The sequence below is a fragment of the Lissotriton helveticus genome, chromosome 4_1 (assembly GCF_964261635.1).
Source record: "Lissotriton helveticus chromosome 4_1, aLisHel1.1, whole genome shotgun sequence".
Lineage (NCBI taxonomy): Eukaryota > Metazoa > Chordata > Amphibia > Caudata > Salamandridae > Lissotriton > Lissotriton helveticus.
Window position 1 is genome coordinate 70,037,573 of NC_136063.1, and position 13,008 is coordinate 70,050,580.

At 48.4% G+C, this 13,008-nt stretch overlaps 1 protein-coding gene across 1 annotated transcript in view; it reads left to right on the plus strand.

Annotated features, from left to right (window-relative positions):
• LOC144827873 (uncharacterized) overlaps positions 1 to 13,008 on the plus strand; it is a 448,943-nt gene that overhangs the window by 154,793 nt on the left and 281,142 nt on the right. The window contains exon 5 of the mRNA XM_078686037.1: positions 7,654 to 7,704. Within this exon, the coding sequence (XP_078542163.1) occupies positions 7,654 to 7,704 (51 nt within the window). The remainder of the gene's footprint in view (positions 1 to 7,653; positions 7,705 to 13,008) is intronic.

Here is a 13,008-nt window from a genome sequence, read left to right on the forward strand (position 1 = left end):
CTGAAATGTGGGGAGAACTACCAACTGTTTAACTGCAAAGAGGGAATAGGTCTGTTCTGATGTGACAGGAAAGTCTCCAATGTTAGGACACATCTAGTTCACCAGTTATATATAGCCTGTCCAATACCTGGCTCAAGACAAGTTTCCATCAGCCCACCCATTTGCCGGTACTTCGTCATCTGGAAAACAGAGAGAAAGGTCCCATGTAGCCGATGTTGCTCCAAGGCTTACATACATGGGTACAGGGCCACGTGCTCTCAGAACTTTTTAGCCATAGTGATTTGTCCAAGAGATATGGAAACTGATGAAGTGCAGTGCAAACAAAAAAAGGGGTGTGTGAATTAAAAATGACTAGAAGGACAACAAATATGTTTATTAGGGATTGTCCTAGTGTCATATGATAAAAACCGCCTGATAGAATGAAAAAATAGTTCTATCTTTTGGCAACGAGTGGGGTCAACATGTTTCAGCCATATAGCTACCTGGCTCGGCTTTCTTCAGGACCTTGTAAACACAATATGCTACTGCAAAAGAATAAAAATTAAGAGTTCAAAATTATCTGATTAAGTTATCAGTAGAAAGTAGATCTGCGGTATATTACAACCCTACCAGACATGTATCCCAAATATATGTTGATGATAAACTAAATCTTCATTCCTAGAAGAAAAGGAATATATGTCAAAAACATAGCACAAGCTTATACTGGTGAACAGAGCTGTTGTCCCTAACATAGAGAAAAACAAGTCACTAAAGCAATAATACACTGTATCCGCTTAATCGCCCATTAGATTCGGGCTTTTTGATAAATGTAAACATATAGTAACTACTCACCCAGCTTTATGTGGGAGGAAGCCTCACCTCACCCGGCACACTGCTCGGTGGCTGAGGCCCCGCTCTATTGATGAAAGAAAAACAGAGGGACAAGGGGTGATCACATCCAACTAATGTACCTTTAAAGTAATTCTCTAATCACAACAATAGAAACCTAAATCAACATAAATCAATGACCAAGTGATTCTAACCCATGGGCAGAACTGCAGGCCAGCATCAACTGATGTAAAGTCCCAAATATAAATGAAGATTGTGGTTTAAAACTGTAATCTCTACCAACATGGGCAACATTTTTTAGGTCAATTCTCTTCATGTTTAGATATTTATTAAGAAATAGATTCAAGCATCTACTCTAATAAGGCCACGTTGTCATGTTATCTAATCTGACCCTTAGATGACTGAAATCATAGCAGGCTTCATATTGCTAGAAACCTCAACCAATATTCATAATAGAGCTTCAAGATGATAATACAGGCTCTATTAGTCACACTTTTCTTACACTTTTTTTAGGCAAGGAAATGGACATGCAAAATGGAGAAACCAACAAACATACAAATAAAACAACAGCACCAAGCTTAGTATCAGCTTACCTGTCTGTCGGTACCTCCTCGCTGTATGCGAGTAGTGTGGGAGGTACCGAAGACAGTCAGGGGCTCTCTTTTATACTCGCGCTGATAGGCCAAATTAGCTTCAATCAGGCAATTAGCCAACCAAAATGCCTGTTAGTGCATGGAACTCACTTGGGATTTCTCTTCACTAAGGTGGAAAAATCTGGACAGACCATCAGCATTGGCGTGTTCTGTACCAGGGCGGTGTTCCACTGTAAAGTCTATCCCCTGTAGGAAAATGGACCACCTCAACAGTTTTGGATTCTCACCCCTAATCTGCATCAACCATCTGAGGGGGCTGTGGTCTGCCTGAACCCGGAAGTGAGTCCCAAACATGTATGGTCTCAGCTTCTTCAGTGCCCAGACTACAGCAAATGCCTCACTCTCAATCGCACTCCAACTCTGTTCCTGTGGAAATAACCTCCTACTCTAAGGCTACAGGTTGGTCTAGGCCCTCCTCTTTTAGCTGTGAGAACACAACCCCCACACCATGCTCTGAAGAATCTGTCTGCATAATGAATTCGCTTGAGAAATTGGGTGCCTTACGCACGGGCACTGTGCACTTGGCAGATTTCAAGCCATCAAAAGCCTTCTGGCAGGCATCAGTCCCGTTCACTTTTCTGGGCTGCTTCCTGGAAGTCAGCTCTGTCAAGGGAGCAACAATGGTGCTATACCACTTGACAAATCTCCTGTAATACCCTGTGAGTCCTAAGAAGGCCCTCAACTCTGTCTGAGTCTTGGGGGTTCCCAAGCCAGAATGGTATCAATCTTTGGCTGTAGGGGTGCCACCTGGCCGCTCCCTACCTGGTATCCCAAGTACACCACAGAACCTTGCCCGATCTGAAACTTACTCACCTTGATTGTGAGGCCTGCCCTACGCAGTGCCTTCAACACTTCCCAGAGGTGGTGCAGATGTTCCTCCCTAGTGACACCGAACACTGCAATGTCATCCAGGTAGGCGGCACTGAAATCCTCCTGTCCAGCCAACACCTGAATCACCAACCTCTGAAAGGTAGCAGGGGCATTTTTCATCCCAAAGGGCATCATCCAGAATTGGTAGTGCCCATCTAGTATGGAGAATGCTGACCTCTCTCTTACCCCATCAGTCAAGGTGATCTGCCAGTACTCAGACATTAAGTGAAACGTACCGAGGTACCCGGCAGCCCCCAACCGATCAATGAGCTTATCAGCTCTGGAGATGGGATATGTGACAGTCCTGGTGACTGAATTGAGCCCTTGGTAGTCCACACAGAGCCAGAGGTCTGGTGTGGCACCGGGTGCAGCAGCCTTCGGGACCAAGACCACTGGGCTGGCCCAAGGGCTGTCTGAGGGCGCAAGGACGCCTAGCACTAACATCTTGGAGACTTCTTCCTTGATGGAAGCTCTGTCCCTGTCAGTCACTCTGTACGTTTTATGTTTTACTGCAGAACTTTCCCCAGTATCCACATCATGGACGCTCCACTGAGTGACACCGGTGGTCAGGGAGTACAGGTCAGGGAACTGTCCCAACAGTTGGCCATGATCACTTTGCTGCTCAGGGGTCAGGGAATTAGAGAGGTTAACACCATCCACTTACCCATCTTTCTCTTTTGATGACAGGAGTTCAGGAAGTGGCTCAATCTCCTTTTCCATCCCAGCATCTGTTGCTAGGAGAATGCCCACTTCGGAACTCTCCAAGTAAGGCTTCAGGCGGTTCACATGCAGGACCCGCCAAGGGTTCCTGGGAAACTGCAAGTCCACCAAGTAGGTGGCATTGATCTTGCGCTCCACCACCTCAAATGGTCCGGTCCACTTACCCTGGAGTGCACAAGGCTCCACTGTGGCCATGACCAGAACTTTCTGTCCAGGCTCAAACTCGATCAGAGTGGAAATCTGATCATACCAACGTTTCATCTCCTCCTGGCTGGCTTCCAGATTTACCTGAGCAAGTTGTCTGAAGTGCTTAGTCTGGTTTCTGAAGGCTAGCATTTAGCTATATACATCCCAGGGAGGTTTACTGGGAGCTTCCTCCCAGCCCTATTTTACCAGGCTCAGAGGTCTTCTTACAGGATGGCCATACAGTAGTTCAAAGGGACTGCACCCTAAGGACCTCTGGGGCACCTCTCTGTAAGGAAACATGATGCATGGCAAGAGGACATCCCACTTATGCCTCATTGATTCACCAAGACCCATAATCATGCCTTTCAGGGTCCAGTTGAATCTCTCAATCAGCCCATTACCTTGGGGGTGGTAAGGAGTGGTGAACTTATAGGTTACACGGCACTCCTGCCACAGGGACTTCATATACTTCGATATGAAGATGGCATCACGGTCGGACACCACCTCTCTGGGGAACCCACATGGGAGAAAATCCCCATCAATGCACAACCCACCATGGGGGCCATCGCTGTCCGGAGAGGGATGGCTTCCGGGTACCGGGTGGCATAGTCCACCAAGACTAGGATGAACCTGTTGCCCATGGCTGTCTTGGGATCCAGAAGCCCCATAATTTCAATATGCACCCTCTCAAAGGGGGTGCTGACCACAGGGAAAGGTTGGAAAGGAGCCTTACACTTCCTCCCACTCTTATCGATTGCCTTGCAAGTCTGGCAAGAACTACAGTGAGCTTCAGAATGCTTGCCCATTTGGGGCCAGTAAAAGTGGGTGACAAGCCTTTCAAAGGTCTTGTCTTGCCTCAAATGTCCTGCTAAAGGCACATCATGAGCCAGACCCAGAAGGAAGGCTCTGAAGCGCTGGGGTACCAAAAGCACACAGGCTGACCTAGGCTCAGCAACCTTAGGCTCGCTAAACAGGAGACCATTCTCCCAGTATATCCAATGTGATCCGGACTGATCACCTGCTGCCGCAAACCAATGAGAGAAGGGCACGTCTGCCGCTCCTGGCAGAACTCTTCCCTGGTGGACCCTCCTTCTTGCTGCCAATGGGTCAGCTCAGACAGGTCACACAGTTCAACCACTTGTTCCCCTGTAGGCTCCAGGGCATCCCCCTCAGGGTCTACCTTCTACTGGACCGTGAGAACTTCGGGGGCCGGGTTCCCACACACCCTGCCTCTTCTCTTCCTGGCAGACACCTGGGCCACTTTTTCAGGCTCAGGTCCTCTTGAATGCCCTTACCGGCTGCCATTGACCTAATGGTCACACATGCCCACTCAGGCAGACCCAACATCTCCAAATGAGACCTCCGCTCCACCTTCTCCCAAGAGGAGCTCTCCAAATCGTTGCCTAGCTCACAGTCAACAGGCATAGCTGGAATTTGCAGAGGCACTCTGAATTGTCAGTGGCAATTACATGGTAGAATCTGTCAGGACCACCTGCTTTTCAGACACCAGCCGACAACTGACAGCAGTCACACTGGCTCCGGTGTCTCACAGAGCCCACTGCCTGTCCATTTTAGTATTATCACACAGATGAGTCCTTAGGACCATCTCACCATCTCCTAAAGATATCAGGGACCTCTCTGCCAGACCCCACTTACCTTGGGCACCCATCTCCTCCCCCAAAGCTGCACTAGCCATTTCCTGAGGCGGTGCACCAGTGGGTGTAGTGTTCACTGTGTTGGGACACTTGGGATTTCCTTGGAAGTGACCCACCTGTCCACACCTAAAACAGGTCTTGGGACCCTTTTGCTCAGGCTTACCTGGCAAAACCCATGGTCTTTTGTCAGCAGGAGGCTGGGAACCCATACCTTGGTTCCCTTGGGGATTACTTTGGGGCCCTTCCTGGAACTCCTTTTGTTTACTCTCGTCCCCCCCGCTCTTCTGCTGGGGACCCTGCCCACCTTTTGCTGAGTCTCCCTCAACACCCTTGTGGACCCTGGTACTGACCCAGCGGTCCGCCTCCACAGCAAGCTTCCTGGGGTCAGTCAGCTTGCTATCAATCAGTTGCTGGTGTAGCTCTGGAAAACAACTACTGGACAAGTGCTACCATGCAATCAAATCATAGAGCGCCTGAAAATCATTTACCTTGCTACCCTTCACCCAACTATCCAATGCTCTGCAAAAAAAGACACATTTTTCACCCGGGTGCTTGAATCCAGTTTCTTGCAATATCTAAATTTCTGCCTATAAAGTTCTGGGGTCAACCCATGCCTGGCAACTAGAGCTTCCTTCATGGGGGCATAGCACATTTGATCCTCAGTGGACATTTGATCCTCAGTGGGCAATGCAAGTAAGGTGTCCCTTCCTTTACCCAGAAAGCGACCCCACAACCTCGCTCCCCAATCTCTCTCAAGGACCCGGTGGGACTTCATCGGTGCTTCAAAGGCCTTAAACCATTGCCCAATGTCCTCATGCTTTTTAAAATCCTTAATGACATCCTTGGGAATATACTTTTCCTTCAACAGGCACTGATGGTGCGCTGTGACTTAAAGCGGCATGTGTGTTTCTCAAGTGAAGGAATTCTAAATGTGTTTACATCTAACATTTAGCAATAGTGACCTGAGGTTTTGATGTAATAACATTACAGTAGCTCACTAATATTACTGCAAATAATCTCTGTGACATATGGATATGTGAGGTCCTGTTTTGATCTAAAAGAATGAAACATAAACGCAACATTTTTCTGCAGAATGTCTGTAAAAGACTCTCATACTACACCCAGTTTAAAAGTAAATTAAAGGAAAACATTTTTTAAAACAATCTGTTTGAAAATTATTCAAGGTCATCAAGGCAGGTCTTTTTGCTGAACAGAGCTAGCTCTATCAGGGGCCCATTGAAAGGATGGGGCCCTGTGCCAGAGCCCTCTTTGCCCATGCTTAAAACTTCTCTGCTTTCAGTGGATACTGGAGTCCTTTGGACAATTGTGATAAATCAAATGTTTTCTGGGGTGGCTGCTCAGTCAGGAGATGTTTGCCTTGGTGGACACGGTGACAGCAAATAGACAAAATCTCCAAATACATCTCAAACAATGGGAGTACTCCGGGATAAGAAGGTCCCATCAGATCATGTTGTAACTGAGAAGTGCGAAATATCTTGCCACATAATTGTAACCATAAAGCCTAAGAGAATGTTGGTAAAGGACCCTCGATTAGAGAGTCACAGGTCAGAAAGCGGAAATGGCAACGAACCCCTGGCGGGAATCAGTACCTGGATTACAAAGTTAGTAACACAGAGAGAGACAGCCCAGTCACCCCAGATGAATAAACTCATGCACCCAGGGAAACTTTCTTTGGGGGGGAACCTTAAAAACCCCCAAGAGAAAGTCTTTACCTTCTGCCATCCTGAGATCAGTGTTTCTGATTCAGTGCGAATTCAATTATACCTTTTGACACAGTTTTCAACTAAGACGCCAGTCCAAGGTGCTTTAAAATGCCCTGAACATTCCTTCTGTCATATTATCTAAAATGCCCTTCAAAACTTTCTTTACATGATATCCAGTCTTATTGAGAATTACTGAGCATTGTTTTCTGAAATACCCTGTGTTCCCACAAATGTAGTATGGGAGAACCTGAAGTCCAATTGTAAAGTTGCTTGTAAGACTATTCCCGTTAGAGCCCAACTCTCGACTACACCCTTGAAAAGGGCACATCAAAATGTATTAGTTTCACAGCTATAGGTATGTATGTATGTATATGCTATTTCTACATCTAAAACCTAGTGAATAGACAAAGGAGTGATGCACATGATCAAAACCAGCTTAAAGTAAACAAGTAATAGGAGAAGAAGCTGGGTTGTGGACAGCTAATGCCTTGTGATGTATTGTTCTTTAAAGACGTTTGTCATCAACTTTTCCCTAAACTGGAGATGGGACAGGGTGGTCCTGATGAATATTAGGATGCTGTTCCAGATCCTACGCGCAAGCATGTAAAAGGCCTCCTTCCTTGTTTTGTTTTATTCTGCTTAGTCTACAGTTTGATTGGATCCTGGCTGTGGGTGTGCTCAGAATCGCCAAAGATGGCGCGCTTATCTGCAAGAGAAGCAGGATGCTGGTTGTGAAGACTGTAAATGATGCAGCTGGTTTTGAAGATATTGTTGCCTTGCATGCGGATACAAGGAAGTTCCTTCATGATGGGGTAGATGTGATCATACTTCTTCTGGCCTTGGATGAAACGTGCTGACATGTGTAGGATGCCCTAATAGTTTCAACATGTTGCACACTCATGTACACACTTTTTTGAACGTTTTTAAAGTTGGGTATTCCTGTGCCTGTAATGTAAAATTTAAAAAAAAGTTAAAAAGCGTTAAATTGAGAAGTTAATGCTTCCTTTTGTTTTGCAGGATACAGAATAACTACTGGGACAGAGAATTCTAGAACAGCGACCTCGAAGGGTGAGCTAATAAAACCGTAACTTGCATAATGTGTGACTTCTAAGAAAGGAATCACTGCTAGCCTTTCTTATGAGATGGATTTGCCCTGTAAAGGTTGATTTCAAGAGGAATTAAATCTAATTTTGTCTTCTTCAAAAAGCTCCTATAAAACCTAGTTTTCATTCCTGATTTGACCCCCAATCATCCGCTGAAATGCTTTAGTTAATTGGCTAGTAGGTGGCACTTCCCCATTTGCAAAAGTGTGACTGCTACAGCGCCATTTTACTTCTGTAGTAGGGGATCTCTGTGTATAGTCATAATCTAGTGAATAGTCCCGCCCATGTGCGAGGACCCCAGCAATCAAAAATAATCTCTAAAGTTGTCAGAAAATTGCAGAACTGCAAAGACACTTAAGAGAAAATTTAAAGACAAATAATGCAGCCTATATCCACAGGCTACACTGTCCAGTACTTCAACTAGAAAATTCCACCAAAAAATCCACAAACAGCAAAGCCTGTCCAGATTTCCCTAGCTTTTACTGCAAAACCCCTCAGAAATGATAGAGAGGAAGGCATGGACAGACAAGCCCCATAGGCTGCCATTATGTGGCTTAAATAGGATACTGTGCCTTTAGGAGAACCTTCCAGAACTTTCTCCCAGTATCCCAGAATGCATAGCAGGTCCAACTTACTTTCAGTTCTTTTTTCCGGCTCCTGCTTACAGGACCCTGGTGCATTGAGCTCTCCCTTTTCAAGGGTTTATTGGAGTTTTTGTTCACTTTTTGGATTTAAAAGTGTTCTCAATTGATTCTTGGTAATTCCTTTCCACTTCTGTGTGTTTGTTCAGGCTTTTAGGGATCTAAAATGCCTGCTTTATTCGACAAGTGCCCAGCATGTGGAAGGAAGAAGGCCAAGAGTGATCCACACGACGTCTGCATTCTTTGCCTCCCTGAAGAGCATGTCCCTGAAGATTGTGACATCTGCCAGACCTTTTCTACAAGGACCCTGAGGGAAAGGCTGAAGATTAGGCTTCAAGGCCTGGAAGAGAGGCGACTGCAGGCTGCAGGTGGGTCTGGGCAGGTTGGGAAGGCTCCCTCTGTCCCTGCTGAGGCCTCTGGGGGCTCCCCAAAGGCAGGAAGACCAGCAAAAGGTCCCGGTCTCCGTCGACGTCGATAGCATCGACGACGACGTCGAGAGGGATGACGACGGTGTGTTCCCCTTCTCCCCAGGGCTCCGGGGGACTACTCCCGACCTTGTCGGATTCGCCGGACACGAGGGTTTCACCGATCGATGATCTGGTGTCCTTCCAGGACGTGTTGTTACGTGGTGCGGCTAAATTGGGCATTACTTTGACGGTGCCCACTCCCAAGACATCGGTCATCTTCGAGACTCTCCACCAGAAGCATTTGTCTCGGCCGTTACTGCCACTGGTGCCGGGGCTGGAGGAACCAGCCATGGATCTTTTCCTCACGCCGGCAGTGACTAAGGCGGCGCCTTCCAGACTGCAGAAGAAGTACCGGGCTCCGGACTCGGACCCGGCCTTTCTAAGGATGGAGCCCCCTCCAGACTCGGTGATTGTGACGGCGGCGCGCAAACAGCATGCCACCACACCTTCCTCCACGGTTCCGCCAGATAAGGAATCTCGGTGGTTGGATTCATCTGGGAGAAGAGTTTGTGGGACCTCGGCGACCTCAATGAAGGCAGCTAGTGCCACTGCCTTGTTGGGTCGGCATGACAGAGCCCTCTGGGAATCACTTCAACAGTTTGTGGAGCTTCTACCGCGGGACAAGCGGGAAGATTTCCAAGAGGTGCTGAACGAAGGGATGTTGGTGGCGAATCAAGTCATCAGCGCTGCAGCCGACTCTTCTCTACTGGCGGCGCATGGTTTCTGCCACGGAATTAACCAGCGACGACATGCATGGCTCCGCCTTACGTCTCTGAAAACGGACGCTCAGCAAAGGGTTGCCAATCTGCCATTCTCTGGCGAAACCCTGTTCGGGAAACATGCTGATGACGAAATGGCCCGCATGAAGGCGGAGGCCAAAACGCTCACAGCGGTGGGTTTGGAGAAGCCCAAGGAGACCAAGAAGTGGTACCGTCCGTTCCAACGTCGGTTCGGTGGTCAAGGCAGAGGGCGTAGCCAGTCTTCTGGACAACAGCAGCAACAACAACAGCAGCAGTTCAGAAGACCGTTCCAGAAGCGCCAGAGAGGCAGAGGCGGCCATCAGTCGGCACCAGCGACTAAGGGCCAGGCCGGGTCTAGGCCCTGAGCACTTACTTCCCCTACAACTGTTACCCGCTCCGGTGGGGGGAAGCATCCAATCTTTTCTGGCAGAGTGGAGAAAAATTACTCAGGACAAGTGGGTGCTGAATATTGTTTGCAATGGATTTAGTCTTCGATTCACCAGCCCGCCTCCATCGATTCCTCCGGTCGGCTCACAGTATCAACTGCGAGAGCTCCAGGCGGAGGCCGATATCCTGTTAAGGAAAAGGGCGATAGAAGACGTACCTCTGTCTCAAAGGGGAAGAGGTCTGTACTCCAGGTTCTTTCTGGTTCGAAAAAAGGACAAGAACGAGTTCAGGCCCATTCTGGATTTGCGGCAAGCAAACAAATGGATTCGCAGAGAAAAGTTTTGCATGCTGTCGTTGCATCAGATTTATCCTCAGCTGCAACGGGGAGACTGGCTGTGTGCCATAGACCTCCAGGATGCGTACTTCCATGTGCCCATTGCACACAAACACAGGAAGTTCCTGCGGTTCCAAGTCGGCGCCAATCACTATCAATACACAGTACTGCCATTCGGACTGAAGTCTGCGCCGAGGACATTCTCAAAGTGCATAGCAGTGGTAGCCGCACACCTAAGGAAGACAAGGTGTTTGTCTACCCGTACCTGGACGACTGGTTGATCAAGGCCTCCTCCTTCACGGAAGCGCAAGCACACTTCCAGAAGACGTGCGTTTTAATGAACAAGCTGGGGTTGCACATCAACATGTCCAAGTCTGTCCCGACTCCGGTCCAGTGCATTCAGTACTTGGGGGCCTCCATCGATTTGCTGTCGGCAAGCGTGTCTCCTTCGGAAGAGCGACGGTTATCACTGCTTCGGAAGGCTCAGGCTCTTATGGCCTCTCCGTCCACGACAGTGAGGACGGTGTCTTCTCTACTGGGATCGATGGCCTCTTGCATCTTCCTGACTCCGCATGCGCGGCTGCACATGAGACCTCTGCAGGAGTGCTTGGAGGATCAGTGGGATCAGAGGAGAGGATCTTGGGACAACAAGATACGACTGTCACTGCATGCTATTCAGTCTCTGAAGTGGTGGTGTTCGGCGGAGAATCTCCTCAGAGGGGTTCCCCTCCACAAGGACATTCCCACACAGACTATCGTGACGGATGCTTCTCTCCAGGGATGGGGAGCGCACTCCGGAGACCTACAGATTCAAGGGACGTGGTCCCCTATGGAGCCCACTTACCACATCAATTTCCTGGAACTCAGAGCTGTTCACTTGGCACTAAAGGCTTTTCACCCGTCCTTCCAGACCAACTCTCTGCTTGTACAGACAGACAATACGACCACGATGTATTACCTCAACAAGCAGGGGGCCTCGAGATCGCACACTCTGTCGCAGGAGGCGCAGGCGATCTGGCACTGGCTTCTGGCTCGAGGACTGACGATAACGGCTACCCATCTGCCAGGTGTGCAGAATGTTCAGGCAGACGCCCTGAGCAGACTGTTTCAGGAAAACCACGAATGGGTCATAAACGACGAGGTGCTAGGAGAAGTCTTCGCAAGGTGGGGGACTCCAGGCGTAGATCTGTTCGCCACCGCCGAAAACAGCAAATGCCGAGACTTCGCCTCCAGGTACTACCAGCCTGGGGACGCTGGGGAATGCGTTATGGATCAACTGGTCGAACAGCTTTCTGTATGCTTTTCCACCCATTCCCCTGATTCCAACGGTTCTCATCAAGCTGTCTCAGTCCAGGGCGCGGATGATATTGATTGCCCCGGAATGGCCCAGACAGTGGTGGTTCACGGACCTGCTTCACCGGTCTCTCCTTCCTCACATGTGGCTGCCATGCAGGCCGGACCTTCTCACGAAGTTCGGGGGGCTGATGTTGCACCCCAACCTCTCGTCTTTGAGTTTGGCAGCATGGCTCCTGACATAGTGCAATATGGCCATTTGAATCTTCCTGCAGATTGTATGGACATACTGAAGGAGTCTAAGAGACCTTCCACGAGGACTTCTTATGCGTACAAGTGGAAGAGGTTTTGTATCTGGTGCAAGTCCAAGAACTATGACCCAACGACATGTAAGGAAGATGTCATCCTTCCTTATCTTCTTCAGTTGGCGCAGTCTGGCCTTAATGTTCATTCGATTAAGGTTCATCTTGCTGCTTTGACTGCCTACAGGAAATGCCCTTCACAGACTTCCTTCTTCCAGATCCCTGTGATCAAAGACTTTTTGGAAGGCTTGAAGAAAGTGTTCCCTCCTGTCATGCTTCCTTCGCCTTCAGGGGAATTGAATGTGGTGCTGTCCAGATTGATGAAGGAACCTTTTGAACCTATTCATAAGGCTTCGTTGCAGCACCTGTCCTGGAAGGCGGCGTTCCTCGTGGCCATTACATCGGCCCGCAGGGTGAGTGAAATTCAGGCGTTGTGTTGCCAAGAACCTTATACTGTATTTCATGCTGCTAAGGTTGTTATGCGTACTCACCCTAAATTTCTTCCCAAGGTTATTTCTGATTTTCATGTTAACCAGACCATAACTTTGCCTAAGTTTTTTCAGAACCCTTCGTCTCCAGCGGAAAGGTCGTTACATTCCCTGGATGTTAGGAGGGTATTGAAATTTTATCTGGATAAGACCAAAGATATTCGTAGGTCTGACCAATTGTTTATCAATTATGGATCAGTCAGGACGGGTCTTGCGACCTCTAAGCAGTCTATCTCTAGGCGGATTGTGTCCTGCATACAGCTATGTTACCAAAAAGCTAATAAGACCTTAGGAGGTAAACCTAAGGCTCATTCCACCAGGGGCAAAGCTGCCACGACAGCCTTGCTCCGTAATGTTCCGATTGCAGAAATCTGCAAGGCGGCCACTTGGAAGTCGGTTCATACCTTTGCTAAGCATTACTGCCTGGACACTGATTCCAGGGCAGACGCTCAGGTTGGACAGGCTTCGCTGCGAAATCTGTTCGCACAATAGTGGTGTTAATTCTCTTTTCTCCACCGCCGCTTTGGTGTGGGGATGGGCTTGCCATACTATTCACTAGATTATGACTATACACAGAGATCCCCTACTACAGAGGGAGTAGTTTCTGTCCTGTAACT